Source organism: Parasteatoda tepidariorum, chromosome 4 (genome assembly GCF_982258835.1).
Source record: "Parasteatoda tepidariorum strain Cologne lab strain chromosome 4, Ptep-v5.0, whole genome shotgun sequence".
In the NCBI taxonomy this organism is placed as follows: Eukaryota; Metazoa; Arthropoda; class Arachnida; order Araneae; family Theridiidae; genus Parasteatoda; species Parasteatoda tepidariorum.
Genome location: NC_141758.1, coordinates 3,247,057 through 3,264,362, shown reverse-complemented (window position 1 = coordinate 3,264,362; position 17,306 = coordinate 3,247,057). Strand labels below are relative to the sequence as shown.

Here is a 17,306-nt window from a genome sequence, read left to right as displayed (position 1 = left end):
CTTTCTTATTAATAAAAATTATCAATTAGCAAATAATAAGAATTATTAAAAATGATTCCTAAAAATCGTAGCAAATGTGGGTCCTTCTGTTCGCATTTAAAGAAACTGATGAAAGAATTAAAAATACTGTTTCTTGCAGGCCATTTTCTTCTACAGTAAAACGGAAGTAAAAATTCTTTATCTCTCATTTGATTCGTTAAGAGCATGTCAGCATGCATAAAACCTGCCATTTTTAGTGGTCCAATAAAATCCAATGCTTCTGCAACGTCAGATAGTTGTTTCTTTTTCAAGAACGAATGTTCTCCTTATTTATCGATCTATGTCTCCAGGTCTAGGATTCTAGTAAGACTACAAAACTATAACTTTTTCTTAACAATTCTATGATCTTAAAAGATAGCATGAATCAAACTTCTGTGTTTAATTTGTAAAAGCTTTTATATTGCTTAGAAAACATATTTGTATAATTTGATAGCTAAATAAACTATATGAAGTCGCGGACGATTACTTAAATCCTATGAAGCGATGATCTTTTCTCAACTTGCATGTTATAATGAAGTGTAAAATAATTTAGTACTTTTCCCTTAGTGTTACATTTTTTTTTATTTAATAGTAAAGTTGTGCAAAATTTTATAAATATCAAATACTTATCTAGAACAATGTAGTATAAACACCTTAAAATTGCGTTAATTGGAAATTCGTAAACGCTAATAGCATATTTTTCTGTATTTCCGAGTCCTTGTACATTTTTGTCATTTTAAAGTTTGAGCATTTTTTTCCGACGTAATCGTTATTTCCGTCGATGCATTTTAATTTATATGTTTTCAATCAGGCATATACTTTTGCAGTCACCTTATAACTCCTTAGTATCTAATAAATTATTAATTAATAAATGTTTTATTTTCATGAGTAGTTTTTTTTATTTAGTTATAAATGTGTTCATTCTATTTTGCAGTGAAAAAGATGAGAAGATCCCGAAACTCTTCCCACGTGTCACTCTCGTTGGAATCGAACGAGCGACCCATCTTCTGCACTTTGAGTTTCCTGACAGATTCATAGACGAAGTTTCTTTTTTCCTCAATAATGGTCTCGAACTTAAAGCCAAATATTAATAAGAACTCTCTCTCTTGCGTGTTATTTATTAAAAGAAAATGTACAAATAATTGTATGAATGGTTATTTGATTGTAAACTACATGTTTTTTCTTTATAAATGTAAATGAATGTGTTTTTGTAAATGAAATGAAAATGTTTTAGTTTTGAATTTAGTTCTTACAAATAACTAGTCTCATTGTGTATAATTAAAAAATAGAAACGTACCTCTAATGATTATTTCATGCAAAGAAATAATTTTTAACAAATAAATTGTTTTATGTTTTGATTAATGGTGGTTCAAAACATTTTCGATTGTAAATGACACATATTTTTGCATTATTTTTAAGTGTATATTTTTGATTGACAAAACTTAAAATTTGAATGATATCAATTAAATAATTTCTGAGGTGTGGAATTTCAAAAAAGGTCGTATTTTAAGATTTTTATCTCTAATGGACTAATTTGCCGATTTTGTTCAATTTTATTTTATCATTTAAAACCACATAGTTGTTCTCATGTAAAAACATGCATAACTTACAACTTACAATCAGAATTTTTGTTAAATTATTAAATAATAGCAATAAAAAAATAAATAATTTTAAAAAATATATTTTTTGCATGAAATTATTTTTGGATAAGCGAATTCTATAAATTTTTTTGGAAAAAGTTTTTCATGCATTTAAAAAAATTTCAGTTATGTCGAAATGAACACTATGAGACACTCTATCGCTCTAATGACCAAACCATGAGAACTTTTTCAGATAGCGGAGATTTTTGTTCCAGATTCTGACCACCCATATTTTGAGTGCTAAAAATCCAAATACGTCGAGAAAAATAAAATATGTTTCTTTAAGTTAGTGCGTTGTGTCTAGTTTCGTAACTTAATTAATAATTAATTTAGATTAACCCTTTAAGTATTTTGTTTGGTTTTTTGTACGAATATCCATTCATTCGAAGTTAATTAGAGGTTATTATTTTATCAATTAGGAAGACAAACGAAGCCATGGGAATTTATTTTTATTAAGAAATAATTATTATTATTATTTTGAGTTTACATCGTTATAATTCAATTTCCGAATATCGATTTGAAAATTTTAGAAGAAGTAGCATATCGGTTTTTCAATTTTTTTAAACTTAATAATTTTTTTTAATTCATTTCGTTCTTTTTTAAAAAAAATTTTAAAATTTGATACAAGTGGAATTGAATTCTATTGTAACAGAAATGAATTGAGAGTTAAAATGAGTCATTTAATGCAAAAACAATAGGTATCTGCTGAATTCTATCAATGCTAAAGTATAAAAAGAAATTTATTAAAATGCAGACAAAGACTGCATTTGAGGTTACCCAAACGTCAAATATTTTCAAAAAAAAGAAAGAAAATGAAAATTGAAACAAATTCTAAAATTTTTTTTCTTTTTTCGATTTTTGATCAATTTATATAAATAAATAGACATAGAATTTCTTTTTGCCTCACTATGGTTTAAATTTTTATTAAAGATTTTTTATTTTTCTGATAAACTCTTTTTTTATCTTTTAACTTAATTTTTACTTTGTTAATTTATTTATATTTTGCCTTATTAATTTTGTTTTTATATAAGTTTTTATATTAATTTATCGTAAGCTTTTTTTTTTAATTTACGTTACTTTTTACTTTATTTTCTTATTTGTCTTAATATTTATCTTTATAATTTTAATTTTTAAATTTGAAAGAAAAATTTTTGAATTTGAAGAAAAACCTGATTTAACATTTTTTTTCCAAAAGATTTGCACTATCAAATACAAAAAAAAATATATTAATATAAAAAAAATAAAAACGGAGCTTTTCAATTCAAAATAAAATAACTAATTCAGGAATAAGAAATTATGATTCTCTGATACCATAGTTCATTTACTGATTTTCAGCAAATGCATGCACCCAGAACAATATCATAATATTTCATTTTTCGTATTTTTTCTTATAACCGTCGTTGAACAGCCGACCTAATTTTGAGTGTACGACTGACTAATGTCCGTAGCCTTGCAATTTTGAATACAATCCAGAAGACAAAACTTATGGATCACGTGAGGAGAGATATTTGAAGGACTTTTTGATAGAACTAACCTGCAATTTGCGTTACATGAAGAGAAAAACCATGAAAAACTCTCATGTTTAGCCCGACGGCAAGAGGGCGCTAAACCAATACCTCCTAGAAAAGAGTAGGCCTCTGCACGGGTTACCATAAATATCCTTTAGTAGTCCAAACGTAATGACATACGCCGTATTTTCAACCACTGCGCAGCTTAGTACCCCGAACGTAATGACATCTTTCTTATTTTTAATCAACTGCGCAGTTAACTTCGTCACATCGGACTACTAAATTGATCCGTGCTGAGGCCTTCATACTTCTAGGAGGTGTTGGCTAAACCCTGATCAGTCTAATATTGAGGATATTTTACGTCAGCACTGTGGTTAGTGCGTGAAAGGTGCGGACTCCGCATCGACCAGCTATCGCTGATATTCGAACCCGTTCACCTCATTGGAAAACGAGCACTCTATTCCCTGAGCCACCACGACACATTATATATTTTTAAAATAATTACTCATCTTTTTTTTTTGGTTCGTAATATTCAGCGCTGCTCATGAATAATTCTGCAAAACGAAGTTTTTGGTGAAAATGTTTAGTCGACGAGAACCCTACTGAGCCAGATTCATTTTTAACGATTGACATGTATACTCATCATGTAGAATAATGTTAACTACAAAAAAAAAGAATCGAAATTTCAATAGAAAATAATAAAAGATTATTGTTATTTGGTGGTTTCTTTTATAATACCGAATCTATTACACACACAACCTGGTCGGCAAGCAGAGATTAGCGAAGAAATAAATAATCGGCAGATACCGACTCTTTTTCTGTACAAAACAGAATTCTCGAATTAAATACGAGAAACCGAATCAATCAATCCAAAAGCTTCCTAGCTTTCGTCTTGTAATATTCTTATATTATATCCTTTGTATTTTATTGTTTTTCAACTATTCTTTTTAACAATTTACTACTAACAGTAGCTTTTTTCAGAAATGAATTGTTAAATTTTTATTAAATAAAAATGTCGTTTGTTTTTCGTGAAATTTATAATAGGCTCAATTGTCCTGCGGTCAACGTATATACGAGCCTTTTTTTCAAATTTTAATTCCGCATCCTGTGGGAGGTTAAAATTCACTGCTTAACAGGTTAAGGAAAGTAGTTTATAAACAATTCAAATTTCAAAACTAATATTTGTCTCAGGCGTATTGCATACTGACTAAGATAAATAGATATATTTAAAACTTTACTATGGGGACAAATTCTCGAAATATTATTAGCACAATTACGATATAATTACACATTATAAAAAATATTTAGAGAAGAAGACAAATAAACGGTGAAGGACGTCTATTAACATCCATACAAATCACGTGGTTATAAAACGATGTCTTTCCAAATTTTTGGCAGTCTTTATTTCCATTGAACGTACTTTACAAAAAAAATGAATTACGAAACAATGAATCGTGTACTTTAACGAGTTAAGGAAGGATGGAATTTTGTTTCCTTGAAATACTGCAATGACAAATGTCATTTTACATTCAGAGTTTTATTTTTCAAATAACATTTGCTTAAAATTCAAAAACTATATTTTTCTGGAATATGCTTAAAAACTGTAAACGCTTAAAAGACGTTTGCCTCTTATGATAATGGTCACTGTAGATAAAAAAAATTTGTTAAAGTTGTTAATCATTTGAAGTTCTTCAATTTATATTCAGGCGTATAATATGTCAATGCTATGATCAAGCTTAAACAGTTAAATAAACTATAAGGTAAGCTGCTTCAATAACTTCATTAAAATTTGAAATCAGTTTCAATTGTTTTAAATTTAATTTATGTAAATTTTATTAAATAATTCTATTTAAAATTTAACAAAAATTATATGTTTTTTACACAGTTTGGTATTTGTCAATTTAGTTGTATTCAGAGTTGTATAACAAGAAAAAAGTTTTTGTAATGATTTTTTTTAATTATAAATTTCCAAATTCTTCAATGTTCTTTTATTACGAGGGTTCTTTTATTACAAAAAATAAACACTCCTTCTAGGTTGCCAGATGCTGAATTAAGTTAGGTAAAAATATAAAAGCAAATTTCTTTAATATCCCGGCTTTTAAAGATTTTTCTATCCTAAAATGAATTTATTTTGAATTAATATTAGCTATTGATCTTACACAAAATCAGATATAAATGGTCAGTCCTATCATTCTCGTTGGAATATAAATTAAAATTATATGATCTAGTTTTCCCATATGAGAATCAAATTTCTTTGGTTGTCATCGGCATAGAATTATAAAATTTTAAAAATACTGCTTATTTTTAAAATATTTTTTAGTCTTAATTTCAAAAAATATTCCGCGATATAATTCCATGACAGCTATAAGTGCATCTTTATAGTGCAAAGAGCTTAAAAACTGACCGGCAAACTACTTAAAGGTATTTACCTGGAAATTTTATTTATCCTTTTTTCTTTTTTATTACTATTAAAATTAAAGTATTAAAACTGTAAGTAATGCTTTTTTATTAAATAGGGTGCGTAGCCAAATTATTCAACAAAAAAAGCACCCTTTAAGCACTTTTCAAGCACTCAAATAATATTTTAAAGCACTTAATAATATCATAATTAGGTATGGTTGGAAAGTTTTTGATAATTGACGCTTTTATCTGGTTTTAATCGCCATGTCAAAAAAAAAGAAAAAAACTTTTGGCATTGTTTTGGACAATTGTCAAAATTTTTGAATCATGTAAATCGAATGGCGTTTTCATACGCTACGGACTGACGATGCGCCGAAATAGATTGGGGTTGAATTAATTGTGAAAACGTTGAATTGAACAATGTGAACGGTGTCTTTCTACATAATTCGTAGCGAAAATCAACATGGTAAAGGAAATATATCATTTTAGGAAAGGGAAAATTAAGCACTTTTTAAAAACACCAAAAGAAAACAGCACCTTTAAGGGCTTTTAAAAAACGAAAATCGAAAATAAGCACCTTTAAGCACGTTTTAAAAACGCTACGCACCCTGTTAAAAAATAATCCTATGAAAATACTGTATTACAGAGTTATATATTAATACTACATTAAGAGTTACTACATTAAAGACATTATTAAGATTATTGTAAAACAGTATTTGGAATTTGCTCACTTTAATTGAATAATCATAAAAGTAAAATACACTTTACAAGTTTATTTTTTTAGTAGAACCAAAAATTAAATATGAATTTAAAAATCAAAACTGTATATAAAGTTGCAATGGTAAACGATCAAATTGATTAGGCCTGAATTTTGCCCAATAGAATCAGGAGCTTAAATTTGTGATACTACTGTGAGCTTAAATATGTGACATCTTAGTTGTTTTATCTTCTTAACTTCAAGACGATTCCCACGTTTCTCGATTATCGCGTGTGTTCAGAATAACATTTTTTTTTTCTCTTTTCTGTTCGGAATATCATTTTTTCATACCTTCTCCCGCTCACACTATCGAAATACTCGCTTTTAAAAATAATCACTTTAAATGTTTTAAACAGATATGCGTAGATAATTATTTATATTTTTAAAATTAGAAAAATTAATGTTGGAGAAGTTTATTTTGTCTTTTTGAAAGCAAAAATGAAACTAGCATTCGATGTCTACAAACCAAATATCAAAGAAGAAACCTTTTTGAATCCGATTGTTCTTCTGCATTCTATAATGGAAACGAAAAGCACTTGGAAGCCAATAGCTCAACCACTTGCTCAACGCACTGGAAGACAAGTGAGTACTCTGCTGGACAAGTTTTGTTATTACTACTTTTTCGAAAAGTCTTAGTTTAAAAAGTTACTTTAGTTAAGAAAACCACTATGTTAATTCATGAATTCTGTTACTTAAGTTGGAAAAGCATTATATTAATACATGAACTCAATCATTTTAACTAGAAAAGCACGAGTTAATCTGAAAAAAAAATAGATCTAAAACAAAATAAAGTAAACTAAACAAAATAATAGATCTGAAAACAACTACCGTAAAATTCTACATAAAATATTATTTTCGTCAAGGTTTATGCTTACGATGCTCGAAATCATGGAGATAGCCCGTGGATTGGAGAATACACTATGGATGCTTTGGTTGATGATTTGGATAAATTCTTACGGGAACATTCCTTTTTAAAAGTCATACTGATAGGACACAGTGTGGGCGGAAAAGTCGCCATCAGTTTTACTCTCAGAAATGTAAGTCACATCTTTACCATTTATGCAATGTAAAAACCTCTTAAGAGTCATTCAATATTAATTCTTTATTCAAATTATCTTTCTTAATTCATTATTCTGAACGAAAAGCTTCTTTTATTATTATTGATTTAAATCTAATTAAAAATAAATTCAAAAACGCAAACGCTTAGATATTTTATCTATACATAAAATAAAATAAGGAATGTGTGTCTAGATATCGAGCAAACGGTAGACTCTAAGAATACAAAATTCAACATGAATCAGAATGAGTGCAATTTCGAACTTTTAACGAAGCCCGATTTTTGATTTTTAATCAGATTTTTAAAATCGGAGACATTTAAGAAATGACATTTTCTCATTAGCTTCGAGGCAGCCATTGTTTTAAAATAAGCAATAAACTATTCAGTTTTCTCAAATATTTTAAGGATAACACTTGTGTTGCTTGTTAGCTTACAGCTCAAATTAAAAAATTGTTTATTACGCGTTCTGCAATATTTAATTATTTTTTATTCGCTATGGGAGGTCATCCAAAAGATCAACGCTATCGACATTTTATGTTTCATGACTCTACTTTGTAGAGTAATCTTATATATTTTTTCCATTTTTAGAACATATTTAGTTCTGAACTTGTTATCTGGAAAACTCGCTACCTCAAAATTTATTTCAGCGTTCTTTCAACTTTGAGAAATCGAGTTAATTAACACAGTTCTTGATTAAAATTTTAAAAATACTTACAATGGGCATGTATTTACGGAGCAATTTGTATGAAGCTTGTTCTTTTTCCTCATTCTTCGTTTGTTGGTTGAAAGACGTCAGAAATTTACATCGTCCGATATTACTATTACAAATGTATTTGTTTAGACTTAATTAAAAATCAAGAGGACGCTATACTGATTGCAAATTATTTTTCACCTACATTAACTTAAAATTTAATTTTATACAAAAGTGAGGCCAGGTAAAATCTATAGAAAACCATGAAGTTTCAAATGCTGCAGTTATCCAAGAAATAATTTGGTTTGTCGACGTAATTGGATGATTACGTAAAATTCTGCAGTAGAAATTGATTGATGTATTTCCAAATGTCCATATTTTATCCCGGAGTGATGTAGGCAAGCAATTATTTAACAAAAATCATTGATTGCTTAATAAAGAATAAAATTGATAAAAATAAAAATGTTTTATTTTTTTAAATTTATGTGGAGCTTAAAGGTAAAAATTAATCTCAATTTTTAATATAAATATAAACTGTCAAATTATAAATTGGGAAAATGGCCCGGATAGTGTGGCTGCAGGGCGAAGCCCCACAGAACAACTCCATCCATCAGGAAATAAAATATACAAGTGTCATGCCGTACGTTAGCATAGTTTTCGCCAAGGAAAGTGAATGTTTTGGCTATTAATTAATTAAATTTAATGCTCTGGTTCTTTTTCTTAGACTTGCGCATTCAAGTGTTGACGGAAAAGAAATCGTGATAAATAATGACGAATTTTTAATGAAATCAAAACATCCGCAACCCTATAACGGTTTTCGAATTCTATGCTAATGTTGTAGGAAGAGGTTGTGATATAAAAAGTTTACAGGTTATATTAATGATTTTTATTTATTGAAAAAGGATTAAATGAGATAATAACTTGGTCTTTAAATGTTAGGAAATATGTTATGCATATTGCAGCATGACAGCAGGTTTTTTTCTTCCTTTTTTTCAAAATATCAAAATGCAAATGAATAAGGCAGGATAAATTCCCCACATCGTAATTCTAAACTATTCTTTCATATATATATGTCTGTGTATATATATAAACACAAGTAATAAAATAATATAAAAAGGAAAACTAATAATGGGAAAAAAACAAAAGTCTTCCTCAAGACACATCTTTTGTTATAATTTAATGTGATATTTCTGAATAAAGAATTATCCTTAGACAAAAATTATTCTTTATATGTGTCGATATCGCTTTAAAAATTCAGTTGCAAAGGAGCATGAAATAAAAGAAAGCGGAAACCTAACTTACCGGCGTGTAGCAAAATGTGGTTTAGGCTTAAAGGAAAAATACTAAAATGACAGTTAACAAATTTCGCGAAGAAGCAAAATCTTTAAAGTTGTGCTTATAGCTTGAATCGAATAAAATAAAATTAAAGAAATATATTTGGTCCGAAAAAAATGAAGCAAGTGACATATCAGTGCTGTAAAAACTAGTAAAAAAATTTTTGTTCTGAAAAATAAGTTCATAAAACCATTAATAAGAAGAAATGTTATTAATGAAAATTAACAATAATAAAAAAAACATTAAAAATAGGTAAACGTTGTAATTTAAATAACAGACTAAAATAAGGAATAAATCATTTATTGGCATCTCATTATTTACGCAAACTTTCCGTTTTATGGATAACCATTTTTTGTTATAATTAGACGTTTCAACTAACGTAAATCTTAACGTATTGTTGACGCAAATATTATGCAAAAATAACGTTACTCATTTTTACTTAGTAAAAACTGGCTGATAAAATATTCGGGAAAGAACCGAATATGTTTACGTAAAATTTTACATAAATTCTCCATTTTTTGATAGCCATTTTTTGCTATAATTCTACGTTTTAATCCTATGTAAATTTTACGAATACTTAGTAAAACTTAAAGTTGAAATATAAATATTTTTGGCATGAATTTGACGGATCTCTGCTACCTGACGTTCAGCCAAGTGACGTGTGTAATAATAAGTGGAGATTCTATTTCCATTTCAGCCTGAAAGAGTTGAGAAGTTGATCGTAGAAGATGTACCCGTTCGTAATTTCAGACATCGACTGCATAATCTTGTACCGACAGCTCTCAAGATGGTGAAACTGCTAATTGAAGACTTCAAGGAAATCAACGACAGAGCACTGGCAGAGAGACACATGAGGGAACTGGCAAAGCGATTTTCTCACTTAGTAAATTATAATTTCATTTTCAAGAAAAAGTTATAATCTCATGAAACAGAGAATTTCAAATTCAATGATGCTACTTTAAACATACGATTTTTGTTTTTAAAGTAAATGCCGTTTTGTTGCGTACACTAAAAGGTGGCACATGAGTGGCAAAGAATGTTTGTGTCATATCCCCTCAATTCCTTGGGAACAACTGTGCTTAGTTACAGCCCACTAAGCAACTTCTACGGTCAGTTCTGCGTCTTTAAAATGTTCAAGTTTCACAAATCACCCTCCGCGTATGAGTTACTGTCAGTGAAGCGTTTTTTAGTCGGCAAAAAACCTGTCTGCTGCATACATTCATCAGCAGATTTGTGAGGTTTACGAAGCTTCCTACTGACTTGCTGACAGGAAATTTTGCCCCTCCATGACAATGACTCTCTTCACAGCTCAGTCCAGAGCTTTTAATGGACTCTTTTAGCTGTGAAGTTTTGGACCACGCTTTAATACAGACCAGACCTTGCACTAGGTGATTTTCGCCTTTTCCGATGCTTCAGACATCATTTTGGCGGCAACCAGTACAAAGATGACGAAGACTTGAAGACTGTCGTGACCTTTTGGTTATCGGAACAGGTGGCAAGTTACTACGATGAGAGTATTCTAAATCTAGATGTAAGATATGATAAGGGTTTAAGTAAACTTGGCAACTTGGTTATAACTGGGATCAACGTTGCTTTTCGATTATAAAAAAAGAATTTAAGAAAAACAATTTAAATTATTACTAATTTATTAAAATATTTTTTAATAGGAGAAATGAAATAACAGTTAAAAAATGAAATAATAACGATGATTCTAACAGCTAGGGATCAGAAGCATAAATGGCGAAAAAATAAACCTCTTTACCTCTTTTTTCACGAAATCTAACATTCGCGTAGGTATACATATCAAATAATCAATCAGGTTTAAGAATTTTGGTGGTGCGATCGGACGTTCAAAATAATCTCCCCGAAATATCTTTTTGGAACCAAGTTTAGCTAGATTTCAGAAATTTACATGGCGAGACCGCCACGAGGTGGGCAAATCCACCCGCACGTCTGTCATAAGAAAATAACTTCTTATTTTAATAACTTAATTTTTTTTTCAAATTTACTGTTTTACTTCATTTTTATAGACTTATTTTCATTTCTGAAAGGTGAAATGTTCCGATCATTTCTTGATTGAGTATTACGCTAGAAAGTGATATTTCTTGCGACGACAGAACTTTCTGGAGATACATCAAATGTACTCACTTATTCATAATTACACTCTCTGCAATCGATGAAAATTTAACCTGGTTATTTATTCATAAATTAGTTTCTTAATTTATGAACATTCACTTTAAAAAATATTCTCTTCGTTAGACGTTTATATGAGCCGTTCACTGCACAAATTGATTAACTCCTCCTGTTCTTAAAATATCACAAGTTTAAGTGTCAAAGCTCTTGAGTTTATTGAATATTTAGAATAAATTTTTCCAGATAATAAAAAAGCCACATCTCTAAGTGACGAAAATTTTATAAATAATTCGTATTATCAAACGAATTTTAAGAAATGATCTACATTTTTTCATCACATTTGATATAAAGATTCTGTAATTGAGACATTGACGTGCAGTTCTTTTTTTATCCAATGCTTTACATCATTTCAAATTTGACTACAAATGTAAAGATATTTTTTTTAATTTCTTTATTTTCTCAATTGTTATGTTATAAGTACATAGTTATAAGTATCGTACAAGTTATAAGTATCGTATAAGTTATGTTATAAGTATCGTATAAGTTATGTTATAAGTATCGTACATAGAAAAAAAAATTATTTGAAATCAACAATTACTTTATATTTTTAACTTAATATCATCTTTTCATTACTTAATATTATCATTTCCTTACTTAATATTATCATTTCATTACTTAATATTTATTAATTAATATCATTATTTCATTACATAACATTCATTACTTATTATTATCCCCTCCACATCTCTAAAATTTAATAAGAAAATCTTTATTCTGAATAATTGAATTATTTTATTTGATATCCTTTTTAAAATACAGCGTCCAATATATTGGGCAACAATTCGTACAATTTTATCAATAAAAAGAGAATATTTTAAGCATTTTCATTATAATTGTGTGTTTCATAAGGAGGTTGTTTATGTAAAAATGTGATTCGACGGAATGTTTGAATACAGTAAAAAATTATAGGACACTTAAGACATTCGATTTTAGTTACCTTTTGAACAGTTTTATGGCATATATTTGACTCTATAGTGAAATTTGTTTTATGACCAACAAGCGACAATTCAACACTGGGTGAAAAATGTAAAATAAAATTTATCACTTTTCTGCTATAAATAGAAATAGACGAAAGTAAGTTTAATCATTGGAATATTTTTAAAGAAATATTTCATTTCATTTATGAGTTTTCTTTATGCTAGACATTTCTAAGTCAAAGTAACAATTTTTGCAAAAAGTCGAGACGCATTGGGTATGAATAACTATTTTGTTTCAGCTGGTTGTCACTCCAGAAAGAGTTGATTCATACAATATTGATTGCATACCTGCCAAATGGAATGGAAACAACTATCAATTGGACGTTAATATCGATGTTGTAGTTGATTCTCTGCGCCTTAATAAACTGCAAAGTGATTTAACAGGAAGATACACTGGATATGCCTTGTTTATCATCGGAGGGGCATCACAGTTCAAAGCGTAGGTATACAGAGTGTTCTGTAATGATCGCTCTTAATATAAATTTTTATTAACCATGTTAAATATTATATCAAAATGCTAATAGTTTACTCATCAGAACCACGTAGTGGTTGAGACACTGAACTATTATTGTCAGGCATTGTGTGGTGGCATATTATATCTTTAAGGAATATAAGAAGAGAGTGATATGATAACACATAGCCGAAGACTTGCGCTTAGTAACGCATCAAAATTGAGAACGCATGCGTGTGAAAAGGTAATCATTTTTAATAATGCTGCCTATTAAAATGTTACGATTAAATTTACTAGCTAAAGCTTGTTGCGATTTTTATTTTGCTTTGAGTATGTCTTTTGATAGTGTTGCAGATTTCCATTGTTGTCAATACATTTTTATTGACCGGAAAATCCATTCAGTTTACCTACATTGATTTTCGTCTCGGTTTGGTTGTCATCAGCCTAAAATTGATATAAGTCATAAAGTTTTCGTTTCCCTATAAATATTTTCGTTTCAATAATTTAAAGGTTAAGATTACCCGTACTTTTATTATTACTTTTTTGATTTTGTTTGATTTCTTAATTAAGAGTTTAAGAGGATTGCTTTTATTATCATTATTATAAGAATAATGTAATTCTGCGTTACATTTGAAGAAAAAGTTATTTAAATCGGTGCCTCATCTTATTAACCGTTTTGCAATTATTATTGCTTGGTGCAAATGACATTAATTATACTTTTATGAATGACAGTTAAAGAGATTCGTTAAATGATTTAGAACTTAACTTTCGACTTCTTACACAAAGGGGTGAATGCAAAAATTAATACGTTTAAAATACATACATCCATTTTGTAAGCCAAAATATTAAATGACAGTCGCGAACTCACCCAATTTGTTACAACAAATATACTTTTAATTTTTTAATGTTGTTTCAAAAAATGAATACTTAGAAAAATGATTTTATGCTCACTTATAGATCTTAATAGTATCATAAAGGAATTATTTGTACATGGAAAGTGGAGTGTTCTTTTTAGTGGAATATTTTCAACTGTTTTATTGCATCATTTATTGCCAATCGAGGTTGGTGAGCATCAGCGGAGTGGGAGTTCAATTTAAAAAACAATAAACAAAAAAATATTCCATATCAGTTTGTTTAAACGGTATTTAGGCACATGTCACCCAATCATGGCTCCGTTTCCCAGGGCTCTATCTTTTAATGACAGAAATGCCAATAATTTTGACACCGTTCAGGCGACGTGAATAGCACCTAAGCTGTTACCCTTCTCTCCCAACTTTTTCTCGTCAACTAACGAGAGAATTTTTACAAAAAGAAAAAAACTTATTTTTGACTTAAACATGGATCGGCTTATATTCGGAATACTGCCGAGGAAGTTTTGTCTCTCGCTTGAATACAGGCAGCACGGAATGGCACTCTTTCTGTGTATCTCTTACTAATGGAAAAACCAGGCAAAACTTCTACAGCTCATAAATGTGTAGAAATGCAATAAAAGTGATTTAGAGCGCATGTTGCTTTTGTTTATAACGTATAATTTTTGCGTGATTTTTTATCATTTTAGTATGCTTGTTTTACGTTTTAATTTTGACCATAATTGATTGAAAGAACCTACTGTATAAACCCGCTACAAAATCTTAATTGCTTCAATTATCAAAAACTGATATTTTTAATACTATCAAAAACTCATATTTTTAATCAAAAGCTATATTATCAAAGGGCCAAAATTCATTAAGCAGGGAAATTATTTTCTCTATAGCTGTAATGTCAGTTTTTCTAAATGCTTCATAAGGTGAGTTATGATTTCATTTTTTTAATTCATAGCTTATTTCTATTCTAAATTTACAGGGATTAAATTACGGGATTATAATTAATTACATGATTTACAGGGATTAGATTACTTTACAGGATTTAACAGGCCCCTCAAAAATATATCAAATTGCTCAATATAACGAGATTTTAACTGTCAGTTTTTATTCTCGAGAAATTACTTAAATTCTATAAGTTAAATTTTCCGTTGTTTCTTATTTCAGTTTTTTAAACTCAATTTTTGATGTTTAGTGATCAAGATCCATCCATTGAAGAATTCTTCCCACGGACTACCAGAGTGGTATTCAAAGATGCCGGACATTTTATTCATCAAACATTCCCGGAAGAATATCTGACTGAAGTCGTCAATTTCATTCTTAAAGACAAATCAACGAGATCCAAATATTGAAGCAGCCACGTCGAAATGATTTACGTAAGAGAATGTTTGTGACGTCACATTTCTATAAAGTTATTAATCCGTTCAAAGCCGTGATCAAGCGATTCTCCCTAAAATGAGATGAGACCTTCAAACTCCAGCGGCCCGGAACTGATCACAATTTGACACGTATTAGTACGTATACATTAATGCACGTACTTCTTTAGAACGCATTTTCTCCAAGTGTGTGAGCTTGTCTCATTTCGCCGGTCCTCAATGAGTTAATACCAATGTCTGAAAATATCCTGCAATCATTTGGTTTGTTGAAGTTGGTGATAGTGTAAAATTTCCGTCGACGAAGTTGATGTATTAACCATGAGTTGAAGAGGATGTTGATTGGCGTTTTTCCAATTGTCCATTTTTTTTATTTTGGAGTGATGTAGACAAGCAATTATTTATCAAAAATCATAAATTGCTTAATAATAACGCTATAATAAACAAAAATGTTTCATTTTTAAAATTATGTGTAGCTCCTAAGTAAAGATTGATCTTAAATTTTAATATAAATATACATTATCAAATTATAAATTGGAAAAATGGCCCGAACGGTGAGGCTGCAGGGCTGAGTCCCACAAGTCACTTCCGTCCACCAAGAAATCAAATATACCAGTGTCATGTGTATAGCATAGTTTTCGCCAAGGAAAGTGAAGGAATCTATGTTAAAATCATATTTTTAAAACTTATTTCTCAGGAACTATTCAACCGATTTCGCTCAAATTTTGTATCTAGTCATGCAAAATTACATACTTTAAAATGATATAAAAAATTATATACCTAACAGTTCTAAATGTTTTGGACTATTCTTTAATAAAATGATAACAAAATAGATATTCTTGAAAATTAATTTTTTGTATAAAGTAATCTTTAGACAAACGAATTTTATAATTTTGTGCAAAGATTTTTCAATTCGCTTCAAAAGTTCTCGAAATATGGAGAAATACGCAACAAGCAAAATTAACGTTACGGGTTTCAAACTTTGGATCGCCCTTCTGGCCAAACTATTGGGACCCTATTTCCCTGAGGCTACCCCTTATATTTTGGGGGTCAGAAATCCGAATCCATTGAAAAGCATTTATTCTGTGAAAGTACGTTTCTGTGTCTGATTTCGTAACTTGAAATATCGTCTTCACTAATTAATTACATACTTGAGGTCACCCTCTAGAACCATTAAGATTGTTAAGATTGAACGTGAAAATCCAATCTTTAAATAAAAAGTAATTCAGGGTACTCGGTTTTTTTTTTTCAATTGTACATTCATGGAGTAGTAAAAGAATGCTTGACGTTATTTCAATAGAAAGAAAACTATTTTCTCTGTTCATCTATGTCTTAGAGGAAATAAAATAGCAGTAAACACTTAACAAAATCGCAAATATTTTATAGATTCCTAGCATTTTCTAAATTGAACATTAAAGGAAGGAATTAAAGTTGTAAGATAAAAGGACCAATTAGTTAAACATGATCTGGCTCATGTAAACATGAATAAATAATTCTTAATAATTCTTCATGTTTAAACCATTGTTTTATTCAAAACCATTTGAAACCATTTGAACTTTATTGACACATTAACATGTGTCAATAAAGTTCATCTCCTAAAAATAGTGACAACATTTCGAAAGCAGTTTGTAGTCTATATTTAAGTAAAGTATTTGTTGTTGTAGTTTACTACATTTGTTATAAAGTAGTTGTAGTTAACTATAAAGAAGACGTAGTTTTTTCGACCACTGTGCACGTGCAATCATTTTGTCAAAGTTCAGTCACAAATTACCATATTAAAATATATTCAACCACGAATATTTTACTCTCGTAACAACATTTACCTTAAACAGCGTTGAACTAAAATAATTGATGTCTGTGATGTTTTAATTTTAAAAGAGAATGTGCCAACTGCGTTAATAGTAAATATGGTAAGAAGAAATAATCATTAAAACTTGAATCACGATGTTCACCTCCAATGGATATTTGCAGTAATGAGGTCGCAAAAGAGGGAAATGAAAGCGAAGCAGCTACTTACTTATAGGGAACTCTGATCCATTGAAAGAT

At 29.2% G+C, this 17,306-nt stretch overlaps 2 protein-coding genes across 8 annotated transcripts in view; both read left to right on the top strand.

Moving 5' to 3' along the window:
- The window catches only part of LOC107453900 (sn-1-specific diacylglycerol lipase ABHD11), a 33,447-nt gene extending 32,188 nt beyond the window's left edge, over positions 1-1,259 (top strand). For all 5 annotated transcript variants that reach the window (XM_087160526.1, XM_016070910.4, XM_016070911.4 and 2 more), the window contains one exon: positions 953-1,259. In XM_087160526.1, coding sequence (XP_087016652.1) covers positions 953-1,109 — 157 coding nt within the window. In that variant the 3' untranslated portion in view covers positions 1,110-1,259. The remainder of the gene's footprint in view (positions 1-952) is intronic.
- A 3,280-nt stretch (positions 1,260-4,539) lies between these two features.
- Positions 4,540-16,491, top strand: LOC107453897 (sn-1-specific diacylglycerol lipase ABHD11). Of its 3 annotated transcripts, none has more exons than XM_016070900.5 (6): positions 4,540-4,926; positions 6,736-6,905; positions 7,187-7,360; positions 10,104-10,289; positions 12,816-13,015; positions 15,083-16,491. In XM_016070900.5, exons 2-6 carry the CDS (start codon positions 6,762-6,764, stop codon positions 15,237-15,239), a joined length of 861 nt encoding a protein of 286 aa, XP_015926386.2. In that variant the 5' UTR covers positions 4,540-4,926; positions 6,736-6,761; the 3' UTR covers positions 15,240-16,491. The 3 variants fall into 3 exon arrangements, with proteins under 3 accessions (XP_015926386.2, XP_015926387.2, XP_071038016.2); XM_016070901.4 differs by having other exon boundaries at positions 4,541-4,926; positions 6,757-6,905; XM_071181915.2 differs by lacking the exon at positions 4,540-4,926 and having other exon boundaries at positions 5,388-6,905; positions 12,816-13,019; positions 15,083-15,215.
- The last annotated feature ends 815 nt before the right edge of the window (positions 16,492-17,306 follow it).

What these genes read in the sequence shown, in the direction of transcription:
- LOC107453897 (XM_016070900.5), top strand. Translation starts at nt 6,762, where the DNA reads ATGAAACTAGCATTCGATGTCTACAAACCAAATATCAAAGAAGAAACC. An exon ending in CTCAACGCACTGGAAGACAA is followed by an intron (nt 6,906 to 7,186) that starts GTGAGTACTCTG and finishes ATTTTCGTCAAG; the next exon opens with GTTTATGCTTACGATGCTCG. An exon ending in GGGGCATCACAGTTCAAAGC is followed by an intron (nt 13,016 to 15,082) that starts GTAGGTATACAG and finishes TTTGATGTTTAG; the next exon opens with TGATCAAGATCCATCCATTG.